At 38.4% G+C, this 27735-nt stretch overlaps 1 protein-coding gene across 6 annotated transcripts in view; it reads right to left on the reverse strand.

Annotated features, from left to right (window-relative positions):
* Positions 1–24592, reverse strand: part of Mthfd2l (methylenetetrahydrofolate dehydrogenase (NADP+ dependent) 2 like) — a 103597-nt gene extending 79005 nt beyond the window's left edge. Inside the window, exons 1-4 of one of the 6 annotated variants that reach the window (XM_087186003.1) lie at positions 24439–24591; positions 23274–23307; positions 11042–11226; positions 10188–10310 (exon numbers count right to left, since the gene is read on the reverse strand). In XM_087186003.1, coding sequence (XP_087042129.1) covers positions 10188–10310; positions 11042–11226; positions 23274–23307; positions 24439–24532 — 436 coding nt within the window. In that variant the 5' untranslated portion in view covers positions 24533–24591. The other 5 variants (XM_021254934.2, XM_013069710.3, XM_021254895.2 and 2 more) reach the window with 5 other exon arrangements.
* Between the last annotated feature and the right edge of the window lie 3143 nt (positions 24593–27735).

Below are 27735 nucleotides of genomic sequence, written 5' to 3' on the forward strand. Positions count from 1 at the left end.
ATGAAGCAGCTAAGAGAAAGTTAGTGGATAACAGGGAACAATTAGAATTGGTTAGCATAAGGAAAAATGTCCAATCCTTCTTTTAAAAATATAAAGAAGGGCCGGGGATTTAGCTGTAGAAGGTGCCGCCTCGTGCTTTGGAAGCACCAGGTCCCGAGTTTGATCCCCGGTACCAAAAAATGAATGAATCAGAGAAAAGAAAGGAAGGAAGGAAGGAAGGAAGGAGAGAGAAGGAGAGAAAGGGGAGGGGGAGGAAGGAGAGAGAGAGAAGAGAGAGAAAGAAGGAAGGAAGGAAGGAAAAAATCTTGGTTTGTCGATGTCTTTGCATTCATATTTTGGATGCCTGGGACTAGTACATCCTCCAATATAAATTTAAGGTAAAAGATTCATATTTGTTTGTTTTGTCATTTATTTCTTCCTTTCAGGGCCTGAAAAATAAAATATTCCAGGCAAATATTTATGCTACTAGGTTAAAGTCTAAACTCACAGTGTGGGTGTAAGGCCTATAGGAATTCACTCATTTATTCAGTCAACAAATATTTACTGGGTGTCTTTCATGTCCCCAGTGGGGGCTTAGGATATGTAAGTTAGCTGAAAGATAGAACTCTCATGCCCTCTGGAATTCACACGCTAATCGAATAATGTCTGCCTAATCAAATTATTTAGCTATAGTTTCTTAATGGAGTAAATTACATACTTCTTGAAGCCATGTTCACTGCTCTCAAGCCCACAAATGCTCTCTGGGTTCTAGATAAAGTTTCAAGAGAGAAAACACTTCCCAGGTGCCTAGCACTTGTCCAACAACATCCTTGGCCTGTTTCATCATCAGGGATGAGAGGAAAGAAAAGGAATGAGTGTCTCTACCGCCTCTTGAGGCTACTCCACCCCCAATTTGACAATGCTTGCAGCTTAAAGGTGGACCAAGAGTGCTCTCTAGGCCACAGGGCTGACCTAGCTCCCCACCCTGCCTCAGCCTCCTTCTCCTACAGCCCAGAAATCACCAAGGAGATCCCAGATAGGCTGACTCTCGGGTTGGGTCAAATGGAACCTCTAGTTTTAGTTCTTTGAGGTATCTCCATACTGATTTCCACAGTGGTTGCACCAGTCTACACTCCCATCAACAGTGGAGGATTCCTTTTTCCCCACAGCCTCACCAGCATTTATTATTGGTTGATTTCTTGATAGCAGCCATTCTTTGTGGAGTGAGATGGAATCTCAGTGTTGTTTTCATCTGCATTTCATGAATGACCAGTGATGTTGAACGTTTTTTCATATATTTATTTGCTGTTTCTACTTCTTCATATAAGAAGTGTCTTTTCATTTCAGATGCTCTACAAATGGCAAATTTTGATCTTAGAAAAGGAATTTGATGAGGAAAGGACAGGAAGGGGCTGGGCATGCCTGGAGCTAAGCCTCAGAGGGTTAAATTCTAGATGCTCTTGTTAACCATGATTTGCCATAGCTCCCAATCTGGGGTGAGGTGGAATCTCAGCATTTTTGCATTTGCATTTCATGAGTGACCAGTGATGTTGAACATTTATTCATATATTTACTTGCCATTTCTAATTCTTCTTTTGAGAAGTATCTTTTCATTTCAGATGCCCATATTTGGATTGGGTCTTTAAATCTGGGGGATCTTATTTTTTTGAGTTCTTTATATATTCTAGATAATAGTCCTTTATCTGAATAGCTGGTAAAAATTTTTCCCATGCTGTGGGTTGTCTCTTAACTCGGTTGGTGGTTTCTCTTGCTGTGCAAAAGCCTGTTAATAAGATGAGGTCCCAGTTGTTGATTCTTTGTAGTATTTCCTGTGTGGTCTGGGTTTTCTTCATGAAGTCTTTGGGTACTCCTATGCCCTCAAACATTCTATCTATTCTCTCTTCCAGCAGATTTAGTGTTTCTTTTTAAATGTTTAGATCTTTGATCCATTTCAATTTTAGGTTAGCATGTGGTGAAAGCTATGGTTTCAGAAGACTGGTTTCAGTCTTCAGCATGTGGAAAGCCAGTTTTTCCAGCACCATTTATTAAAGAGGCTTTCTTCCAGTGAAGGTATTTGGCTCCTTTGTCAAAGATAAGGTGGCTGAGTATGTCTGGAGTTGTTCCTGCATCTTCTAGTCTGTTCCATTGATCCTTAGGTCTCTTTTTTTGCCAGTATCATGCTGTTTTTATCACAGTAGCTTTGTACTATAATTTAAAGTCAGGGATTGTGATGCTTCCTGCCTTGTCTTTGTTGCCCAGAATTGGTATCCAAACTTCTCAAGGACAGCAAGTTAGTGCCAGATTATTTCCTAACTGTCCCATTCCCCTGGTGCCTGACACAGCCACACACAAACTGTACTCCAGGTACATATTTGTTGACCCAACAAATGAATTGAAAGGGTCAGAGAGCTATCATAAAGTAGGCTGTTCAAAGACTTTCTATGGAGAAATAGCCAATATTCAAAGGGCCTTTTAATTCTGGTAAATCTTTTGTTAGCATTTCAAGCTGAACAAAAATGAAAACAGATGAGGATATATAAGGAAAGGACGTAAGGGAAAAACAAAAGATCAAAAGGAAAAGCAGTAACTACTGCTGTTTAAGAAATCCCTGAATTTCAAGCAGCTTTTTGAAGTAAATGATCTGAAGTTAGATAATACTGTAAACTTATAATGACTAGGGCCAGGGATTTAGCTCAGTGGCATTGGCACCTGCCCCACAAGCGCAAGGTTGTGAGTTCAATCCCCAGTACCAAAAAAAAAAAAAAAAAAAGATGTAATTCTACAGATTTGAGCAGCTAGAAAAACCTCTTAGGATGATTTCCAGATCAACCAACCCCACCAACCTGTTAAGACCTTGTGATTTTCTAAAACTCACTGCTTGCTCAGTGCCGCTCTCTGTGGCTCACACTCCACTGCAGGACCACTGGCTTACATTGGTCTTCCCCTTGCTCCCCAGTCTGAAGTAAAAAGTTACCTATGGGGGCTGGGGATTTAGCTCAGTGGTTACGCCACCTGTCTCAAAAGCATAAGGACCCGAGTTCGATTCCCAGTACCAAAAAAAAAAAGTTACCTATGGGCATCTATATTTCTAAAGTGGATAAATGACACATGGAGATGACTCTGCATGTAAATAATGTCAAGAAGCAGTTGAAATAAAATCTTCCATTTGAAATCCGGTCTACTTTCTTTGACTGAACATCAAGTGTAGAAAATGGATTAATCATAATTCCTGGCTTAAAACACAACCTCAATATTAGTCCAAATACTGTATAATTTTAGTTATTTTTCATAATAATTTAGGCCTAATAATAGTCTCCTTTCTACCTTAACACCATTTTTTTTAGCTAACATGTGGTAGGAAAAACACATGATACTTGTCTCTCTGAGTCTGCTTATTTCATGTAATAGGATGCAGGGGCCCATTTCCCTGAAAATGACATTCTTCTTTATGGCCAAATAATGTTCCATTGTGTATATATATCACAATTTCTTTAGAAAAAATAGAGGACTTGGAAAGGGGGTAGTGAGGTATAAGGAAAGGTAGTAGAAAGAATGGAAAAAAGTTACTAATTTTATTTAGTTATTAAGGGATCACAATGTTGATATGAATCTACTGAGGTGAAAAGGTATACTCCCCTAAGTGAAACAGCAGGTTACAAAACAGTATATATGGCATTGCCTATTTTTTATTTTCAAAAATACACTAATAAGAGGACAAAATGGCATAGTAGCAATCAACAGCAAAATATAGTCTCTCTGGAACTAGTAATCAAGATATCTGGAAAATAGCAAGTTGATAAAGAGAAATAAAGCAGTAAATCTCTGGGAATCGAAAGGAGCTGACAGGAAAATGAGAAGCTCCAGAGAAGCAGGAGAAATGGAGCACAATGCAGAAAAAGAAGAAGTCTGGAAAGCTGAGGCCGGCTCCTGGAAAGGGAGTCCTGACCCCCTGACCAGGTAAGCTCAAAGAGGGCCAGCAGACCCAAGGAGAAACAATGGACCAGGCCAGCGGTGCTATCCCAAGAAAAGCACATGGCTGTTTTAAACTGCAAAAATAGCATGGATGTTACTTTGAAAGTGACTCCTTCCATGTGGCAGGCTAGAGCTGGAGAAGAAATCCAGAGCAGTGCCTGCAATATTTTAAAGGGTTTAATCAGAAGTCATCTTGGGAAAAGGTTAATTATTTAAGATGGAGCCACAGAACAACTACAGAACAACTTTACTTCAGGGCTTGCAGTGTTACCCTACCATAGTAACTGGGTGGGAGACAATCACAAGATAACTGCAGAGCAGGTACAGGTTAGATGTAGACCCTCTAAGAAGTTAAACCTTAGGCCAGGAAGGATGCAGGGGCCCTACCCTCTGAAGTGAGAAGGAGGCTGGTCATGTGTGGCTTTTAGAGATGGCTGGGTATGAAAGTACTGGTATTAAGTCTAGCAGCCTGCTTGAACCCCTTCTCTGCTGCCTACATCCAGCTCAGAAATCAGGGACCTATTTGCTTTCCCTATCCACAAAGAACATGCCTTGGCTTAGACAGCTGACACAGCCTGGGGTGTATGAACATAGGGGCCTCTGGAATGGGGAGGGGAGCACCTCACAAACCCAAAGGCCATGAAACTAGGAGGACAAAGCCATGATTTGGCTGTCTTTGCATTCTAATTAACTGTGCTTCAAAAATGAATGAGCTGGAGGGCCGGGGATTTAGCTCAGTGGTTCCGATGCTTGCCTCAAAAGCACAAGGACCCAAGTTTGATCCCCGGTACCAGAAACAAACAAACAAAAAATGAATGAGCTGGAGACTTCTCAGTAAACAGCACACAGGTGGGCAACTCTAGGTGCCTACTGTGGAGGTTCTGCCATGGGCCCCTGACTGGGAGGAAGGTGCTAGCATTGTTTCATCTGGCAAAGCTCTGCTGCTCACCGCCTCTGTGCACTCACATGACTACAAGTTCACCCAGTTTCCGTAATAATAAACCACAGATAAAAATAAGATTCTCATAGTAAGGCTTCTGAGTGTTAAATGAGTGATTACTGTTTCATAGGCTTAGATCTGAATGCTTTCACACAGTTCATAACTTTACCCTCTTAAACAAAGGCCACCATGTACCAAATCCCACACAATGACAAATGTTAATAACAAAATCCCAGTGGCTTCAAGCTTCTGGATATTATAATTGGCCATTCATTACTCTAGTTTGAAAGGGATATCATTAGTACTTAGTTTTAAAAGATCATCATTCCATTTTTTGTGACTTAATATATAGATACATATTTCATAAAAGATTTAAAAGATTCCAATGTAACATCAGTTTAACAGACATAACAATAAAAATTAAAAGCAAATAAAATGCCTACTTAGGAGAAAGAATACAAATAACTTGTCTCTCACCTTGACCAAATGGTCACTTACTGATGCTGACAGAATACGCACACAGTCAGTACAGGATATGGACGCATCTACCTAAGGTTTTCCTATGCCACCACAGTATGAGGATGAGCAACAAGGCAGCAGTGTGGGTGGCAGGCACAGGCAGCTCTCAGCACTTGTGATCCTCACCAGTGCTACAAGCTCTTGACATAACCAGAGATCCACCAGTGCCACAGCTAGCATCCTTCCACAGGACATAATTCTACCTCTTTTTCTTCTCCCTCCCAGAAAGTGGAAACTACTTACACATTCTGGTTAATCCTCATGCAGACTTGTCTTTCAATATTAGAATTGTGATTCTAGTTTGCAATTTCTTTTTACTTAAGATGCTGCTCTAATTTTGAAAAATATCAGATTTCCAATCATGAAATAATTTGAAATCTAAATGTATGATTATATGGCAGGTACTCCTTTATATTTATTTATTTAATCCACAAAAATCCTTGTGTGGTGGGAATTATGCTTTTCATTTTACAGGTAGGGGGCCTAAAACCTAGAGAAATAAAGTGACCAGTATCACCTGTGAGTAAATGAGAGCGCCAAGACCCAAACCAAAGACATGTGATACCTGAGCCTGCCTTCAGAATTTATGCTACATTTTACTGCCTCTTAGACTACTGTAAGGCAAGCACATGTGTTTCCAACATTCACATTTTGCACAGCTAATACTGACCCACTGAGGAGGGTGTTAACAATGATTTGGGGCATTGGCCTGGATTCAACTCAATCCCGCAATTCAGTGATGTTGGGAGACATTAGCTATTGTCTTTAATACTGCATCAGGTAAACATATATAATAATAGCTCCAACTCTACAAGACTATTGAGGATTCAATGAGTAAATAAATGTAAAGTGCCTGACATAATTCTTAATGTAATACATGTTAGCCATTATTACTTTCTATATATGCTACTAGCTTTTCAGCTAGAGAGAAAACTATCCTTTCTCAGAGCAACCAACATTTGCTGTGGTCCCTCTAATTATGCTTCTTACCGGAAATCAAAAAGGACTCAAGAGATGTCTCTGGTACAGACAGATCACCAGTGCCATCTACTGGCAAGTGGATAATAAAGTCACCAAATGAGGAACTGCTTATAAAGGGTGAAATTTGTATAGACACAAATTTGATTTTGATAAGGTGAACTAAATCTAATGTATTTAGAAATCTCTCACAAACTGAATAGTTTGAGAGATTCTTAAAAATTTTAATTGACAAAATGACATTATTTTTGGTAACATGGTTTTGAAACATGTTTATATTATAAAATAGCTAAATTAATCTAATTAATATAGCCAACATATCATATACTTATTTTTTGTGGTAAGAATATGTAAAAATCTACTTTTTTCAGTCTATAATGTGTTATCAACTACAGTCACCACTTTGTACAATGTATCGCCAGAACTTATCAAGTGTACCCAAATTTTTGCCTTCTCTGGCCAACCTTTCCACACACAAACACCCTGGTTTTCAGGCCATGGTAACCACCATTCTACTCTGGTTCCACGAGTGTGACTTTCATGAGTAAGACCATGCATACCTATCTTCCATGCCTGGCTTGTTTCACTTAGCATAATACACCCCATATTTGCCCCTGCTGTTGCAATGCCAGGATGTACTTCCTTTTGGGAAGTAGTATTCACTTCTATGTGTGTACCACATTTTGCTCATTCATTCATCTGCTGGTGGGCATTTAACTCTGCCACTGTGAAGAATGCTGCAGTAAACATGGAAGGACAGAGGTCTCTTTGACAAGCTGATTTTATTTCTGTTGGATATACACCCAAGAGTGGGATTGCTGGATCATATGGTAGTTTTAGTTTTAATTTTGTGAGGAACTTCTACACTGTTTCCACTAATGGCTGTGCCAGTTTACAACCTCAACAACAATGCACAAAGGTTCCCTTTCCTCCATGTCCTTGCCAACACCCACTTTTTGCTTTCATAGTCATAGCCATCCTACTTCACTGTGGTTTTAATTTGATTTCCTCTAATGCTAATGTGGTTGAGCATTTTTTCATATACCATCAGCATTATGGTTTTAATTTGCTTTTCCCGAATCATTAGGGTTCATCATTTATATGTCTTCTTTGGGAAATATCTATTCAGGCCCTTTACACATGTTAAAAATCAAGTTGTTTTCTTGCTATCAAATTGATTTCCTTATATATTATATATTTTGCATATTAATCCCTTATCAGTTGTATGATTCACAGATATTTTCTCTTATTCTGTACATTGTCTCTTCATTCTGTTGATTGCTTCCTATGCTGTATATACATGTTTTAGTTTAATACAATCCTTTTTGCCTATTTTTGCTCTTATTGCCTGTGTTTTTGACCAGACCAATGTCAAGAAGTTTTTCTGCAAGTTTTCCTCTACTAGCTTACAGTTTCAGATCTACATTTAAGCATTTTGAGTTGGTATTTGTATAACGGGTGAAATAAGATCTAATTTCCTTCCTGTGCATGTGGGTATCCGATTTCCCTAATGTCACTGTCCTTTTCCCTATGTGTAGTCTTGGCACCTTCATCAAGATTAGTTGATCGTGACTATGGATTTATTTCAGGGCTCTATTCTGTTGCACTGATCTAGATGTCTCTATCTGAGCCAGTACTATGCTGCTGTGATTACTATAGCTTTGAGATCAGGCAGTGTGATGCCTCCAGCTTTATTCTTTTTCCTCAGGATTGGTTTGGCTATTTGGGGGTATTTTGCAGTTCCAGATGAATTTTAGGATTATATTTCCTACTCCTGTAAAAAAAAAAAAAAAGACTACTGGAATTTTGATGGGGATTACAATAAATCCATAGATCACTGTAGGTAGTATGGAAATTTTAAGAATTAAAGTTAACTGTGATATATCTTATAAAACTATTTGAATCTTATAAATGTACAAGAAAGAGAAGTTCCAAAGCCTACAAACTATAAGATGACTGCTTGGCAAACACAATACCAAAAGTAGAGTCTTTTTTTTTTTTTTTGCATAAGACAAAGAATTGCTAAACACTGCTACAACTTTCTACAGAGATCTGTCGTGTTAATAAATTCCTAATCTTCTGTAAGTCTCAATTTCTTATGATGCATAATGAGAATGTTGCACATGTTAAATTATTTTCTATTTTTAAAAATAAGTGATACATCACTACATTAATTTTACTATGATCAATCTACACTATTTCTGAGAGAAACCTTGACAACTTCCAAGGTCCCTTCCAATCTGATCATAATTTTAAGTGCAAAGATACTGCAGGAAAAGGACTAGAAATGTGAAATTTAATATGATTTAAATACACAAAAATCTATAACAGATATTAGGTGTTGTATCATAGACAGAGGAAAATACTACTACCATATAAAGATCCCATGTAATAGCATCACACAGCTTCACTTTCTGTATGTTATATAATTACTGATCAAAACTTACAGAACTCAAAGCTACTGTAATCTATACTATACCAGTAGCCCTCACTTTGCACAGTTTAAATGCACAAATTTCAGAATCACAATTTAGTTGAGTAACACCAGTTCTCTAACAACACAGTTCAAATTTCAGCTGTCACACTGTATTAGCCGCAATTATATCAGAGTTACCGGCTCTGCAGGCCACACATCACCATGTGAACAAGAGGTGTGTGTCATAACCAGTGACTAATCGTGGCCCCTCTCTCACAGACCGCTAATGATTGGGCCCTGCTTGTTTGCTATTCACTTCAAATATGGACAGCAGCCTATGTGGTCTCCACATCTCACAGGCAGATTAATCCTCATGGCATCTTACAAAGTGGGTCCCTGCAGAGGGGATTAGCCTACGAAGATCAAAGTACAGCAAAGGCACAAACCATGCTCATGCTGGAAGTGAGATGTATGTTTCTAGCAGATCTGAAAAATGGTGAGAAAAGAGCAAAGACAGCAAACACCAGGGCTTGCAAGAACTATGCTGAAAAAGACTGATGAACATAAAAAGATAAGTCGCTTCAATCAGATTCTCACTGAATGACAATAGTTGCATCATGGACTGTGGATACTGGCAGCTTGCCTTTGAAGAGACGTAGTTACACAGCCAGAGAAACAGTGAAGGTCAACTGATCCTCATAAATAAAAACTGACTATGAGAGGAACGACAGTGTCCCACAGGATATGCCACCATCATAGACTTTACCTTAGAGGAATTCCTACTCAGCATTATTTCATGACACTGAAAGTACAAAAGATAAAATGTTGGAACCTGAGCCAAACGTACAGAAGAATGTGACAATTCAATTCTCCATGGCACTGAAAAGATGCTCCCTCCATGCCATAAGCTATACAATGATAAGAAGGCAAGCACTACTCAAGCTACACTTGATGTTTTTGCAAAACAGTAACTTTAATTCTCAATGTTTGTACTGTTTTGATCTATAGTGCATTAAATATATACTATTTTACTTTTTTATTTTACTTTACATTTGAAAACGACTGACTTTCTAATCTTTGACAATAATTTTTCAAAGTCACAAAAAATTGTTTTCATTCCCACTGATTAAGATCATTTTTAATGGGTATACATCACTATGTAAAAGCAAGAAGGGCATAATGGTCAATGTCTAAATTTTATTTCATAGTTTTTCAACACTGTAAGCATAAATCATTCGAAATTTTCACTTATTGACCCATTACTATATAACAGCTAGTCCCCTCCTGAATATATTTTACAAATTACCCACAGTGTCATACATATTATATTGAAAGATGCCCTTTCTCCTAACCAAACAAGATATATAAAAGAGCATTATGTACCTGGAAGTGGTAACTGAACTAATATACCACTGACTTTGGGATCCATGTTCAACTGATCAGTTATATCCAAAAGTTCTTCCTGAGAAACTTCCTTAGGTTTTAGAATGAGCTCACTACAGATACCTGCAAGAAAAACAAGCAGAGAAAGTCACTGGACGAACCAAGATGTGGCTTCTCATGATTGGTGTGTTACACAGTGTGTGACTGGTTGCCCGAGCCCCTGTCCACTGGAAGGAAAGCCTTCTACAAAGATATGGATCCACGTACCACAAGAGATTTCTCAGGTAGTACAGGTGTTTTCTCATAACTTGCATGCATTCTTTGACTGCTATCTGAGAGGCCAATGTGCACTAATTTTTTTTTTCTTTTTTGGTACCAGGGATCAAACTCGGGACCTTGCGCTTGCGAAGCAGGCGGCGGAACCACTGAGCTAAATCCCCGACCCCACAATGTGCACTAATTTTGACAACCTAATCTCCTGTTAGCAGATTTGAAGAGAGTAGAAATACTGCTACCATAGATACTACTAGGCCAAATTGGACAGAGTAAACTCCTAAGATTTACTTTTTGCTGACTGCAAATGTAACAAACGTAGGCCCTTTAAATGTGAAGTATCCTACACATCTGTAAATTATGAAATCACACTGATTATACAGTATAAAAAAATCTAAAGAAAATTGCAAGAAATTAATGTGAACTTTGGTAACTGAATAATCTCTAACATATGTTATTCAAATGGGACTTATCTGATAATTATTGTTCAAAATTATCACAAAATTATAATTATCACAAAATCATCACTTTTAAGCAAAAACAGAAAACATTTAGAACAAATACAACTAAACAATGCCCACCTACAGCAGAGGCAGCTCGTATCTTATTCCTCACATATGTGTGGCTTGCTGGGTTGTCGCCCACTAAAACAATGCTCAGGTGAGGCCTCTCGTTCCCAAGGGTGAGCCAGGCCTCCACACCTTGCTGAACTTCCTTCTGGATCTGTTTGGCCATTTCAGTACCAGAGATAATAATGGCTTCGTGTCTATGGAAAGCAAAGCAAAAGTATAATACTCAAAAGACAATAAATAGCCTTCAACTGCATACATTTAAGGTACAAAAATGGACAAAACAACCATAAGAATCCAAAATTTGCTTTTTTCCAATTATATTTGATACTCATTCTTCAGGTTCATAAAAATTTTGTGAAAGGTTCTAATTCTTCTTTTTAATTCTACCTTATAATCTGTCTTCTACAGGCTGAATGCTTATGACCAACTTCCAGTATCTATGTTGAAATCGTGGCTGCTGATGTTACAGAATCAGGAGGTGGGGCCTTAGGAGGTGCTTGGGTCATGAGGTTGGAGACCCCAGGAATGAGCTCAGTAGCCTCATCAGACTCCAGAGAGCTCCTGCATCCTTCCCCATGTGAGTGCCCAGCAAGAAGGTGACCAAGTGGGAATCAATAAAGAGGCCCTCAACAGATACGGACTCTGCCGATGTCAGCCTCCAGAAGTGTGAGTAGCAAATGCCTGCTGTTCCTAAGCCAGAGAGAGTGGTGTGCTGTTATCTACAGGATGAATTCTTTCACAACTTTCATTCAATGCAACTGTCAAAACCGCATACTCAAGATCGGCATTACAATACTGACTGTAATAAAAACTCTTTTTTCTAAAGTACATCAGCATAGCCTGGTTAGCATAGCCTGGTTAGCCCCGGCACTATCCCTCAAAGTTATGCTTCATGTTGGATATATGTAGCCATCCAGGCACAAGATCTTAGGCTCAACCAGTTCACTCTTGGTTAGCATAACCCCCAGAGGACCCTGAAGTTACAAGTTTTGTGCTACACAGCTCTTATGTCACAGTCCCAGACCAACCCCAGACAAGAGCTGTCAGTCTTATCATGCTTACTGCTGATAATGATCATGGTGGGACCAGGTCAGTGAGCAGATGGCTCAAATGATGCACTATGACATCATTTCTAACAGAGAAATGTATAGAACAAAATTCTATACAAAATTATTCTTGGCAATTTATAAGTACTTGATAGATGACATAAACCATCTCTAGAAAGGCACAAATTAATGTACTGCAGGAAGGTGTTTCTATTCTCCATGATGTCAAACTGTATTTAATGTTCAGCTGAATTATGTTCAGGTGAACTGTGTTGCTCTGTGTGCTGATGATTTAGAGGTACAGAGCAAAGTAGAAAGTGGCTCCTTCTCCCTGTTCTGTCTGCCCTTTCACTATTGAAAGGCTTGGTCAAAGCGTGACCTACAGCACATGACAAAAAAACCCCACCAGATCTAGGTCTGCACCCATTATGAAGAAGAGAAAAAGGAGAAAGAGGGGGGAGTCAGAAGACAAAAAGGAGAATCTTAATTCTTTCTAGCACCTGCATGCTTATTTCCTAATAAGAGTATCCACAATGACTATCAGTCAACACACAAATGCAAACTTGCTGCCCTCACCAAGTAAGTAAACTGTGCTGTCTAATAGGTTTGTATACAGATAGATAAAACCAAGTCAAAGTTACTCAATTTCAGCTCAGTATCAGTGGTCCATGACATTTATTCAGGTTCATGTAATGTTGATGTGGAGTATATTGTTAACAAGTGATCCCCAAGAGTGGTCTATGGCTACACATATCAAAATCACAAGAGAAGCTTGCTGAACTTACACAGAACCACACCTGTAGTTCAGAATCCCTAGGGGTAAAGCCTGGAAATCTAAGTTTCCACAGATGATTTTTGTACAAGACCATATGTGAAAACTACTTCTGCAATTAAACACAAAGCTGTATCTTAAAAATCATAATTCATTGGTAGACAATTAACTGAGAAAATAAACAGTTACACAAAACAATTACACGTGGACCCTAAATAAACTCTACTTCTGATTTTAACTTTGCCTGCTCTTCAGTTAAAAAAATTAATAGATTTCAGGATATAGAAGATCAGGGTAAATTCAACATATCAATTTTGCTCCACTGTCCTACTTTTAATAAATACAATGTATTTATTAAATATAACTGACATATAATAAACTACATATACTCAAAATGTATGATTTGGTGAGTTTTAAAATGTCTATAGCCAGGAAATATTAATACAATGAATATATCTTTCACCGCACAAAGTTCCCAAGTGTCCCTCTGTAATCCCCCTGCAACCTGTCTCTGCAAGACTTGCCCTTCACTCACAGGCTCCCATTGATCTAGATTCTGCCAATACATGTTAGTTTATATTATCAAGAATTTCATTAAAATGAAATCATACACTACATATTCTCTTTTGTCCAGCTATTATTTCTTAGCACAATTATTTTAAGGTTCATTCATATTGTTTCATGTATCAATGGTTCTTTTCTTTAAATAAAAAAAAACAACAGCTGCTGAGTAGTACTTTATTGTGTGGATATACCAGTATTTGTTTACCTACTCAACTGTTGAAAGCTATTTGAATTGTTTCCAGTTTTTAGTCATGACAAATGAAAGCTGTTATAACATTAATGTGCAAATTACTGTATGTACAAATGCTTCATTTCTCTTGCGGGAATCCCAAGGATTAGAATGCATGGGTCATCTGCTATGTATATTTAAACGAAACTATCAAACTATTTTCTGAAGTAGTTGCACCATTTTATACTCCTACAAGCAGTGTATAAGAATTTCAGTTGCTGCATGTACTTGCCATCACTTGGTATGGCCAGTGGTATTCTAGTGGATATATAGCAGCACCATGTGCTTTTAATTTGTATTTCCTTAATGAATAATGTTGAGCTCTTTCACGTGCTTATTTTCCATCTCCTTCCTTCAGTAAATTGCATAATTTAAACTTTTGCCTATTGTTGCACGGGTTGTTTAAGAGTTCCTTATATACCATAGGTTCAAGTCTTTTAACATATATATAACTTGAATTGTTTTCTACTAGTCTGAGCTTTGTGTTTCTAATCTCTTGCCTGTGTCTCAAGAAAACTACTTTTTAATTTTGATGTATTCCAATTTATTGTTTTTTCCTTCTATGGATCATGTTTGAATGCTGTATATTAGAAAGTTTTGCCTAACTCAAGGTCTCAAAAGTTTTCTCTAATGTTTTCTTCTAGAAGTTTTATGGGTTCAGGTTATACACTTAGTTCTGTAATTTAGTTCTATGCTAGTTTGATATATTATCAAATTATTTTTCTGTACCTATTGAAATGATCATATATAGGAGTTTTTGATGTTAGTCTGTTAATATGGTGGTTTACACTAATTCAAATGTTAAATCAACATTCTATTACTAAGATGAGAGCAGATATGGCACTAATTCCAGCACAGCTCATTTCTAAGAGATAGTAAGAAGCAAATACTTTCTATAAGTTAATTTGCAGTATTCAGTTAAGATACTATACATTTATATATTTTAAAAATTTATATATACATTTATAAATATTTTTAAAACTTATTATAGTAAAAGACACATTGCCAAAAATGATGGTGTAAATGTTTGAAGTGAGGAGATTTTAAGAAGAATTAATGGCAATGTATCTTTTACTGTATTAATTTTTTTCATTTAAACATTCATCATATTATCACACCTCTAATAAGCTAGAATTTACTCACAGTAAAGAACATAATTATATATTTTAAAATTCCAAGCCAGCTGATCTCTATCTTGCATTTTATAGCATATGAGTAGCAATGCTACTATTAATGCTATCATTAGTTGATTCTCTATTACACATACTACTGTAAAGCTGGCAATGGCTGAACACAATCTAGGCTAATTGGAGCCTAGACCATGCAAAGATGTGTGATCTTCAGAATGTCAGAGGTCGTAATGGCATGAAATGAATCCTGTCTTCCAAAGAGATAAACTGTCTACAGGGACTCAATTTGCTGGCACGCTGCAGGTTAGGGTCTGGGACTCTGGCAGTCTTACTTTGCACTATAGCACTGAGGTGCTAAGTCAGCTTGGTAATTATAGGTGGCATGACATACCCTAGCTGGTGGCTATGGGTAAATTAGGAATTGAAACTCTAAGCATTTTCAATTGTAATCGCCCCTTACCACAGACTTCCTCAGTCATCAGAACACCAGTAAGTCTACCTCTGCAGAAACACAGTAAACAGCTGTAGCAAGCTCCCCAGAACTAGTGAGACCCAAAGAGAAAATGCCTGCATTGGCCCACATGCTGGAATAATCGGCAAACATACATTATTTGGCTCATAGAGTCCAGTGTACAAAAAACTGAGATTTTTCAATATACATGTTGTTGAAAGGCTAAAAAAGCAACAATATCAGCAACAATTCAAATGTTCAGCCACTGGAGAACACAAGCACCCAAGAGAACTCCTGGATCAATCCTTGATCCTCTTTAATCCATTTTCAATACTGCAGCCAGAGTGATTTTTCTAAATTTAATTGTAAATCCCCTAGGTTAAAACTCCTCATAATTTTGTTTGTTCATTTAATCCATATTGAAAGTCTTCCATATATGAGGCAATAAACACTGGGAAGAGAAGTAATAGTGCACCCAACAAATACACACTTCCATGGAAACTATACTGTGATTGAAGAGATAAACAATTTCCTTTAAAAAGTAAAAATTTAATCTATCATTGTGTGACATAATGAACAGAAAGGACATAACTAAGGAAAGCCAGAATTATTTTCTATCAATAGATTAAGGTATCATTTCTCTGGTAAGTCAGGTTGCCTTTGAGTAGAAATAAAGGAAATTAGGAAATATACAGTGTGGGTATCAGAGGGAAAGGAATTGTAGCCCAGGGAAAAGTGAATAGCAAGTATGAGGGCAGGATGCTGCTGGCCTGCTTGAGTCTTCTCTCTTCTCTTTTGTGCTCCGAGATCCCCATCATTTTCATATTGGTTCCTTGTCAATGTTCTATAAGTCTCACAGGCTTTCTCCACTTGTTTTCATTCTTTTTTCATTTTAAACAGTGAATTCAAGGACAGAGTTACTGTACTGGAAAGAACAACTAGACAAGAGAAGGTCGGAAGTCAGAAAAGTGGATCTCAGATCAGATGAGGCCCTATAGGCCTTTGAAAGAAGCACGGCTTTACTGTGAGTGACACAGGCAGGCATTTGGAGTTTCTGAAGAGTGACACAATCTGTTCATTTTAAAAACAGCCATCTGGTGAAAATATAGAGAATGGATTTTATGGTAGCAAAGGGAGGAGATGCCAGCTGAAAGGCCCACGTGGTATTCCAGGCAAGGGATGATGATGGCTTGCTGGGCAAGACTATAGTAGTGGAGGTGATCAGTCCTCTAATTCTAAATCTGTTTTGAGAGAGGCATCCAATGACATTTACTGAGACTGCAGGGCATGATGTAGGATGTAGAGCATGAGAAAAAATAACAAAAGGCAAAGACAATGCCAATTTTTTTTAACTCAGAAACTAGTAAAAAGGAGTTTTCACTAAACCCCAAATTTCCTAATGCTTATATACCTCCACCTGAGCTTCCTCAGACTCACTGCTAAAGAACACAGTGCTCACCAATGATCATGATTTTTATTCTTCACTCTGTTCATGTCGAGTAGCACATTTATTGATATGCGTAAGTGGAACTTATTTGCATCCAAGAGTTATACCCACTTGATTATGGTATAGAATCATTTTAATGTGCTGTTGAATTCCTTTTGCTAATACTTTTCTGAGTACTTCAGCATCTATGTTCATCAGAGGCACTGGCTTACAGTTTTCCTTTCTTAGGATTTTCTGGGCCTTACAGAATGAGACTGTAAATGTTTCCCCGCTTCCATTTTTTTGCAAGAGTTTTTAAAGGGTTGGCATTACTTCTTCAAAATATATAGTGTGCATCAAAAAAGCCATCAGATTCTAGGCTTTTCTTTGTTCAAGGTTTTTTGATTACTGATTCAATCCCCTTACTCATTCTTAGTGTGTTCATATTTTCTATTTCTTTATGATTCCATCTTGGTAGTTGAAAATTTCTAGGAATTTATCTATTTTTTCTAGGTTATCCCATTTTTCAGTGTATAAATGTTCATGGAGTCTCTTAGGGTCCTTTATATTTCTGTGGTATCAGTTGTATTGACTTCTTTCATTTGTAACTTTGAGTCTTCTCTCTTCTGGCTCTCCTTCCAAAACTCCTATAATTTGTATACTGTTCCCCTTGCTAGTGATCTGTAAGTTCTATAGACTTTCTCCACTCTTTTTCTTTCTTGTTTCTCAAATTGAGTAAGTTAAAAAAAAAAAAAACCTGTCTTCAACTTTCTTCTACTTGATCAAGTGTGCTGTAAGATGTATATGAACTTTTTGTCTTAGTATGTCAGTACCTCCAGAATTTGGTTTTTTGTTTTAAATGGTTTCTATCTTACTGTTGGACTTCTAATTTTGTTTCTGTATTGTTTTCCTGATTTCATTAAGTTGTCTATAGATAATCTCTTGTAGCTCACTGAGCTCCTTTACGATAGCTATTTAGAATTCTTTGTTAGGCAGTTTGAAGCTCTCCATTACTTTAAGGGCAGTTATCAGTATTTATAGGTTGTTCCATAGGTAATGGCATGTTTTCCTGATTATTTGTGATGCTGTGAATGAACACTGAATCACTGGTGATTGAGCAGTTAAAAAGGAGGTACCTATCTTGTCTTTTAGAAATTGTTCATGGAACATATTACTATCTATAACTGTGGACAAACAAACTATAATAATTGTCTATCAAATGAAGTATATATCCATAACAAAGTTAAATATTATACACACCATTAAAACTGCATTTAAAAACTAGTGATAAAATTTAATATAAAAATATTTTAATATAGCAGAATATACTCTTTTCTCTTTGCTGCCTATACCAGGTTTTAGAAATTATAATTTGAAAAATCATTTTATAAAGCAGTCTAGAAGGACTACAGTTGTTGCATTTTGTTTAAAATCTGTGGAAAATTGTTAGTCAATATATTTAACAAATACACCAAAAAGAGAGAAAGGTTCCTTCAGACTTGAAGCTTTTAGTGAATTGCAATCAATGAAAACAAAGCTTCCAAACAGAAACATACCTTCAAAAAAGGGGAAGAACTGATCAAATTAAATGATAGTTTAGCAATGTACAAGTAAGTTTGAAATCCTTTTGTGATTGAATTATGTCCCCCAAAAAGACATGCTCACTCCTACCTTTTAGTGCCTGTGATCTTATTTGAAAATAAAGTCTTTGCATATATAATTAAGATGCAAGCTAACATCATACTGCAGTAGAGTAGGGTCTTATTCTAGTAGGATTGCTGTTCTTTCATGAAGAGGAAATACCATGTAAAAAGACACCCACATGATACAGGGGCAAAGATAAAATTATACAGCTGCAGACTACAGAATGCCAAGGATTACGGGCCACAACCAGAAGCTACAAGACAGCGTAGGTCTACAGACAGCTTCATTTCAAACTTCTAGCTTCCAGATAGGTGAAGATAGATTTCCATTGTTCTAAGCCACCTACCTCATTCCTGGTGCTTTGCTTACAGCATTGTTAGTAGTTCCTGCCTCATCTGTGAGGGATGTGTTCTAAGACCTCTAGATTATTTTGAAATCACGAAAATTACAGAACCCTATATATTAGTTGAACACAAGCACTGCAATACCACAGTGGATTCTGTAAATGAAACAGTTGCTAAGCAATGAGCAGCATAGACAGCCTGAACATCCTGGACAAAGGGATGGTTCCCATCCTGAGTGGGATGAAGCAGGATAGTCCGCGATTTCATCACATGTCTCAGAACAGCATACAATTAAAAACTTGTGGACTGCTTATCTTTTGAGTTTTCCATGTAGAAAATTTTCAGGTAACTGAAACCATGGAAAGTGAAACTGAAACAATGAAAAGAAGAGGGTACCACAATTCCAATTTTAAATGTTCTACTTGATTGAATAAATTTAATTTCATAACATCATGGAATATAGTTGAGGAAATAGAATTTTACAATGTCTAAATGTGGCAGGATATTTGAAAAATCCCATAAATGGGACAACTTACTTGGTGGCTTTTATCTTAAGTATCTGTCAAAGAAGGACATACTGAAAGAACAGAAAACACCTAAGAATATGCAGTTGAAATACCTTGACATTTCTACAAGAAAATCTGAAATTGGGATATCCATTTGGCTGTTCACTCTGAGTTTACCAAGTGCTTTAGTTTGTTTTGATAAAGTATTTTTAAAACTATTACTATTATTAAACAAAACAGTTAAGTTGCAATTTGTAAGAAAATTGCAGGGAATTTAATTTTTAAATTAAGCATAAGATCTTATCAATAACTTTTCAGAAAATATTAGTATTGAAATATTAAAGGAAGATATAGCTAAAGAAACGGATTCAAGTCAATATATATCAAGAATAATTATTCAGCATGTTAAAAATCACAAATTAACATAAATTTTTAAATTTATAAGGATGTTATCTTTTGAAAATAGTTTGAGTAGAAACTATTTTATAGGTCCACTAATACATTTTTAATCCAATAAATACTTCAAATGTGCAATTTTCACTATTTTTATGCCCTCTTTTAACTTTCAAATATATGCTAATTTGGTCAAAAAATTATGTGGTCCCTTGCCATTAATGTATCAAAAGTGCAGTCAACTTGATCGTTTAGGTACTCTTCACACAACACACCTTCTCACAGTTTGTAGAGGTCTGCTTCCCCCAAAAGTCAGGAATGTTGTGATCATTTCCCAAGGAAGGCAGGACAGGAGCTCTTCCCAAATTTTCTCTCCTCCCCATACTTTCTCTTTCCTGTGGTATTGGGCTAGCCACTACATGGGGCTTCATTAGGAATCATTTCAGCACAGCAGAAGGGTCCTGGGAGGGGACAGTATTGGGCAGCTGTATGCAGTAAAAAATTGCTCATCTGAAGCCTTAACTTCTGAGTGTCAGCCAGGGTTCACCGTAAGCAGCCATAACAAGGTTAGGCAAACCGCTTAGCTCTCTGCAAGACATGTAATTTCCTCATCTGTACAATGGGAATACTCCCTGCTGATCTCATCTAAGAGGCTATGCTGCGGTTATTGACTAATTTGCAAAAATGGCTCTCGCTCTCTGTCATCTGTCTGTCTTCTCTTTCTGTTAAACAACAGATAGAGGCATATTTAGATAACTTAAGCAATATGAAAATAGGAAATCATTTGTACTTAGCACTGTTCCTATGAGTTTAATTACCTATACTTCCAGAAAACTGTGACCTTTGTAATTTATAGTTACTAGAACTAACACGGTGTTTAGTAAAATTAGAACAAAGTCAATTTGCAAAAAAAAAGAAAAAAGAAAATCATCCTATATCTGTTTCAATCTCATTTTTTTTTTTTTGGTACTGGGGATCGAACTCAGGTCCTTGCACTTGTGCAGCAGGCAGCAAAACCGCTGAGCTAAATCCCAGGCCCTCAATCTCATTTTTAATCACAATTTTAATTAGGGCTTCAAGGAACCGTTTTAGGATCTATAAAGGTGAAAAAGCCCAATATAATCATTAGTAGTTCAAGGTTTTCTATGATGTTAACGTATACCATATTTCAATCATTTTGTGTTAGGCCATAATTTGATATTAAATTTAAGTAAATGATACCCAATATTTTAGTATTCTGAATCTTTAGATGGCCATTGGCTCAAGGCACACTCTTTAAGAAGCACTGTCGCAAAAACCTACTTAGAGTTCACATTAAATGAATAAATCTGGTTGGTACAATGTTGACAAGAACATGACTTGAGTTTGAGAGTTAATATTTCATATTTTCCAAGAACTAGTCATTAAAAAATAACAGGACAGTTAAGTAAATTAGAGACACAGATTTAATGTCATACAATGTACACATTAAGATGTTAATAAAGTAACAACATGGAAGCTTATGATGTGACGCTAAGTAGGGCAGCCACAGCCTTCTTGGATATACCCAGCCCTGAGAGTCTCTCCCGCTCTACTATTAAGGTAGGCTTAGGTTATGTTCCTTTCTCACCACAAAGTTTTCTATCAGGTAAGTAGCACTTTCTTAGCAGATTCAAATTGCACTTCTTAGAGAATCTCATTAGTTTCTAATTGTTCCTTCAATTTATCCCATTTACTTAACAGTTCAAATTCCACCCAAGTTTCTCTTCAAACTTCCTCCACCAACAACTTTAATCATCTCTAAACCCGACTATTTCAACAAAACCTTCTTTGAGCTCCCTGTGATTAATGGAAAGCATATGTGGCCACAGAAGACCATCTAGTGCCTTGACTTTCTTTTATTTTCCCCTGCTGTTTGTATCATCCCACCAGGGTATCAACAAGAATAACTCCAATCCACTTGAAAATCAAAAATTCAGATCACTAAGGAAATTGCTAAATTAAGACCACAACTAACAAGATACAACATTACTATCAGCCCCCTTTTCTCATCTACTGATCCATGCCCATCAGAAAGTTTGATTTTTTGGAGACAGTGCATTAGAATACAATGTCTCTAAACAACTGGGACACAACTGGCTGATAAAACTAGAATGTAATACACCAAACAGTGGATCATTTACTTCTGAATTAAGAACTGCTTAGAAATCAAAACTGTAGTCAGAGCGCTACTATATCTCACTTTCATTAGAATAGGTGCAGGACTAAGACAGGAAAACCACAACATCACATTGCCAACAAAGTAGAACATGATTTTGAGAAACTCCCTTTGTTAGCCAGTAGGACTAATTCTATCTTGGTTGAAATCAGTCTATAAAAAAGCAGCTTTGGTTAAGGTTCTAACTGGAGTCTGGGTCCTTCAAGCTTCATATGAGAATAAAAAGATCTTTAAATCAAATCATTCCACTGCAGAGATACAAATATTAAGTACTAGAAGGAAAGCCAGAAGCAAAATGAATAGTGTTACTGTTAAAACTTGTCTTTGTTAAACTATTAAACTCATCTACTCACTCTAAAAGACATGAATATTTGTCTTTTTTTTTTTTTTTGGCACTGTGTCACTGAGCTAAATCCCCAGCCCTAGACATGAATATTTAAATAACATACATTAGTGTTTTTTATTCCAAAAATGGAAATTTTCTTTTAAAAATGCTGTAGTACCTTCCTGGCAAGCACAAGGTCCTGAGTTCAATCCCTGGTCCCATAAATAAATAAAATAAATAAATAAATAAATAAATGCTGGTCTAGCTGCAAATATAATGCTATTAGCAGGAGACATAAAGAAAGATGAAGCTTCCATTAAAAACTCTAGGCTGGTACACAAAATTCTACAGATGGTAAAAGAGACAATAGCATCTGTAAGGAGGGAAAAAAGAGAATTGAGCAGCAGGTAAACATGGAACAAATGCATGGAATTTCCATTTAGTTACTGAAATGAGTAGTCCAGGTGCAGAATCAAGGGTGGGATTTGGGGAGGTCCTGGTATGGGGCTGCAGGAACCTTCAAAGCAGTGAAGTAAAGGTCTGTACCATCCCCACCAGCCTCTATCCACTGAAAAGCACAGCATGCAATCACACGAGGTTTATAACCCAATTCAAAAACTCTTTACCCAACATGGCAAAATGTAAAACATTTAATCATTAAGAACATTTTTAAATTTCGCCTGTGTAGGTAATACATTCGAGAAATAAGTTACGACAAATAGAAGGGCTTACTTGACATTAATTTCCCCTCAATTAATAAGAACTAATTTCTCATCCATACACAGGAAAAAAAATCACTGAAAGAGAAATGTTAAATAATACCTCAAGATTCCGTAATTTCCAAATTCTGTCAAATATTATTTCTTGAAATATTTATTTTTAAAAACTTCTCCCAAAATGTATGTACTTAATACATTCCATTATTATAGGTACGTAATTAAAAATACTATGAAAAATAATCTAAAACTTTCTAATTTAAGGCTCTAGGTAGCTCAGAAACTGGTGATAAATCGCTTAAATTAAAAGTCACTATCACTGGGGATTTTATCAAACTCGAAGACAATGTTTAGTAAAAATAATATTGAGGTGCAAATATTATGTCAACAGGAATGACATCAAATATAAATGACATCCACTATGAGGAACTATACAGCTAATGTATTTTTACAAATCTGTCTGCGGTGAGAACAGGTGGGGTGGCAGACAGTGGTGACCTCGGGAAGATGGACTCTCTCCTCTCTTCTGGTCCTGGAAGAAAAGAGAAAAACCAGTAGGCATCAACATGCAAGAGAGACCACATGCCCAAGGTATATCTCAACCTCACAACCACTCTCACCTCCAGATATTGCATCCAGCGCCAAGAGAGTATCAGAAGCATTACCCTGCCCTAACCTGACCAGTGCTGTCTAAAAAAACACTATAAAAATAATATCTGCTTTTATATAGTTAAAACGTGTATCAAGTGAGATGAAATGGAGCCAGGCTGAAAGTAATACTTCCTGTCATCTACATGAAAAAGAGCTTTCCAAAATAGCTTTCCAACATCTACACGAAAAATAGCATTCCAATAGTCTCACTGGACTCCACTACTGTAAATTATAAAGAAGCCATTAAGAGAAGACCTGAATTCTGCCTGAGTGGGTGTGTATGTGCTTGTGCGCAGGTACCACGCGGCTACAACCAAGTATCTGCGTTATAACTGCTGCTGTGACTCAGGTCAGGATAGGGAGACCGAGCAGTTCACGCGGAGCTGATGAACAGTGATTAATAACCTTGCACCATTTGACAGGGCTGGAAAGAAGCCCCCAAAGATTGGAAATTCAAAGAACAATGTTCTAAAGAAATAATTTAAGAATGACCGTAGTCAGTTCTGTCACAGAAATGGAATTGTGCAGACTCAGAGCAGAGCTCGCTGATTTTCAGAGCCAGGTGGAAGCTCTCACGCACGCCCCGCGAGGTCAAGGCAGAGCCCAGAGTCACCGTGTCCCTCATAGGTCTCTGTGAAGGACACAGTCATAGGAACCCTGGACGGCCCTGACATGGAATCATGTTTAATTTCAGTCACTCAAGACTGAGACCCGAACATGTGGGGGATAAACTTTCAAATTAAACAGCCCCCGTGCTGGCGCTCACGACTCCTCCCCAGCACTGAGCTGGAAACGAGGATCCGAGGCGGCGCTGGGCGTCCGGTGTGGGCCAGGTGCCACACAGACAGTGCGACCCCGAGGGCTCGGGACCGTCCACGCCCCTCGCCACGGACACTACAGCGCAGACGCGCAACCAGGGTTTAGAGGGCGCCCCGGACGCGCGGCCCGTGCCCTACATGGGGACTTGGCGACGCCCGCGCCCCACACACCTCCCCCGCCGCGCCCCACGCACCTCGCCCGGCCACGCCCCGAAGGGCCCCGGATGGCGTCGCGCTCCCGCCCAGGAGGCCACGGAGCCACGAGAAGCCCCGGACCCCCAGGGCCATGCTGCGTTAGGTTTCCGGGCCGTGCCCCGCCCACAGCCCGTGGCCTGGTCTGTAGACCACGCCCACATACCCTGGCCCGCCCACATGCCTGGGCTCCGCCCCTTCGACCCCACCCACAGACTCAGGCCTCACCCATAAATTCTGATTCCCGCCCATAAGTTCGGGCTCTGCCCACAGCCACTCTATCCAGGCCATGGTTCTACGGTTCTGCGGAGGACTCACTTTCCCTGAGCTCTAGGTGGGGCACGGCCGGGCTCTGCTGACTCAGACATCGCCCCGCCGTCTCCCAGGCCGCAGCCATTGCTTCCCAAGCCCGAGCAGGTCCAGGGGCCTGGGAAGTGGAACGGGGTCTGCTGCCTTTCCCTGCCCCGCCGTGAGCCGAGCACTGCACAGACAGATGGAGCAGGGTCGGAGCCGGACGTCAGACAGCTCGTGTTGGCCTGGCACGCTCGCGGCCACTGGGGAGTCTACGCACACGACGCTCGTCTCAGTGGGCTGACAACGGGGCAGTGAGCAGGCCTCGCGCCCAGGTCGTGATATCCAGTGCCCTTCCACAGGAATTCATGGGGAAAGGCTTGGGTGTAGAACTGGATCGGGAAAGCCAGGCACTGGGTGCTCAAACCACCTGCATAGATGGGCAGTCAGAGGAGCAGGACAGGGCTGAGCAAAGGAGGGGGCCCTAGAATAGTTTGGAGTGGGTTAGGAAAAGAGAAGAGAGAATAACTTTACAAACAAGCCTGACAAACACTACCTCTGCCTGGTGATCAGGATCAACGCCAGTGCTGATGCTTCAAGTTGATCACACACACTCCGTACAGCTGGCTGACAATGGTACTTTGCTTCTGACGTCTTCCTCCAAACACCGAGAACCTCGGCCTAATAAATGGGGGAAATTATTTTTAAAATCCCAATAGAGGGGCATCCTACAGTTTACCTGAGCAGTACTCAAGCCAGTCAAGGTCATCAAAGAAAACAAGGTAAGTCTGTAAAGCTGTCTTACACAATAGCCCAGGATAAAGGGACAGAAAAAGGATATGTAAAAGCTTAGAAACTCTGAATAAAGTATGAACTTTAGCTAATAGTAATGTATCAGTACTGGTTCATTAATCATACCATATAATGTAAGATCTTAATAAAAGAAGTGCAAGTGCGCAGTACATGTGAACTCTTGATGCTGTCTTCCCAGTTGTTCTACAAATTTATAACTGTTTCAAAAAATACACTTAAAAACAAAAAGTAGGCAGGATTGGTCGCTATTAGAATCAATACTCGGAGAAACTATAATGGACTTTATCCCAGTTGCATTTATTGCAATTGATCAATATCCCCTCCGGGACTGAAAACTTAAGGGTTGATACCTTTTGCTTTTTTACCTTCCATGTGATTCTAGTATTGTTCAACATTTACAGGATTCATTTGAATCAGGAATGATAAAAGGACAATTAAAAAAAGCCAGCCAGTCACTAGAATAGCATAAAGAAAATGTTCTTTGATTATTCCAAATGTTTCAATGAAAACGAAGTCATCCTAAAGAGCAACTTAATGTCCCCTCGTTGTGTCCAAGTTGCTGCAAATAACAGAAATTCATTATTTTTATGGCTAAGTAATATTACACTGTACAGAAACACCACATTTTATTTATCATTCATCCCTACTAGACACCTCATTTGATTTCATATCTTAACTCTTATCAACTATTTCATTAAACATGAAAGTGCAGATATGTTTTTGATGTCCTGATTTCATTTCCTTTGGCTGTATACCTACTACTAGGATAGCTGTATCACATGCTAGTTCTATTTTTAATTTTTATTCCAAATAAAAATATTCTCTGAGCCCCTGCTGAATTACTGAGTCACATCCTTAATAAAGTTTTGTGTTATCAGTCTTCTTGATTTTAATGACAAACACAGAATTCACTGAGTTCTTAATTTACATTACCTTGCCTACTAATGTGTGAAATATATTTTTATTTATTCACAATTCTAGTTGTCTATGAAATAAATTCTTTTGAAAGTTTATTGATAAAGAAATTACTTATGTTAAATATCAATACAATTTCAGTTGCATGGGTAATACATATTTTCTCTTTGTGGTTTTCCATTTACCTTTTAAGATTTTCAATGAACAAAGTCTCTTAACTGTAAAGTAGTTGCTGTAGTTTATGTCTAGATGTCCTCTGAAGCCTCAAGCTCTTGTAAGGTTTTTGGAAGATGATTGGATTATGAGGGTTTATACCTGACTTGCTGTTAAGATGTAGGGTCTGGTCACTGTGGGCATGACCTGGAAGGTTATCTTCCTCCTCCGCTCCTCCTTTCATTCTCTGCTTCCTGTCCACCATGCCAGGAGCAACTCCCCTCTGCCATGTCCCTTTGCCCTGCCATCTTGCCTTTCAGCCAGCCAACTGTAGACTGAAATGTGAGCCAAAATAAACTTCTTTACATTGCAGGTGTTCACTATTGTGTCCCAAGAATGAGGAGAGTGACTGAGACAGGTTTTAGTACCAGAAAAATGGACTTGTTGCTAGGATACTGCCTGACCATGTGGTTCAGAAGCTTTTGGAATTGGTTCACTACAGAAGTTTGGAAAGCTTTGGAGATAATAGTTGGAGAAGCCCTAGAATGCTGTAAGCTGAGCTTGACAGGAGATTCTGGTCAGCGCTCAGGTCAGAATGCTGACTAAAAAGGCAGATGGTAAAGACTAGGCTGAGGAGGTTTCAGTTGGGGACAAGAACTCCTTTGGCAGCTGGACTCGAGATCATTTTGTGCTATGCTCTGGTAGAAAATTTGTCTACATTTTGTTCATATCCTAAGACTTTGCAGGAGACTGAGTTAAGGGTGGTGGACTAATTAATCTGGCAAAAGAAATTTCAGGCAGCCCAACATTCAAGCTGTAGCATGGATACTATGGATACTTTTAGCCAGCTCTACATTGAAAAGCAAGAGCAAATGGCACAGTTGAGTGATTTTAAGTTTCATCAGAAAAGAAACTCCAATATAGTTAGGGCCTATAAAGCTTTGGCCAAGGAGAGCTTGGTTACTGGAAAGATTAGCATCAAAAAGAAGCCAAGTGGGCCAAGGATATATCTCAGTGGCACTCTGCCTGCCTGGTAAGTGCAAAGTCCTGAGTTCAGTTCCTAGTACTGAAAAAAAAAAAAAGCCAAGTACATTATATCATGACAACAGAAACAATACTTTAGGGTC

Source organism: Heterocephalus glaber, unplaced genomic scaffold (genome assembly GCF_053883595.1).
Source record: "Heterocephalus glaber isolate CG9 unplaced genomic scaffold, H.glaber_assembly_v1.0 deba00001504, whole genome shotgun sequence".
NCBI classification, from domain to species: Eukaryota; Metazoa; Chordata; class Mammalia; order Rodentia; family Bathyergidae; genus Heterocephalus; species Heterocephalus glaber.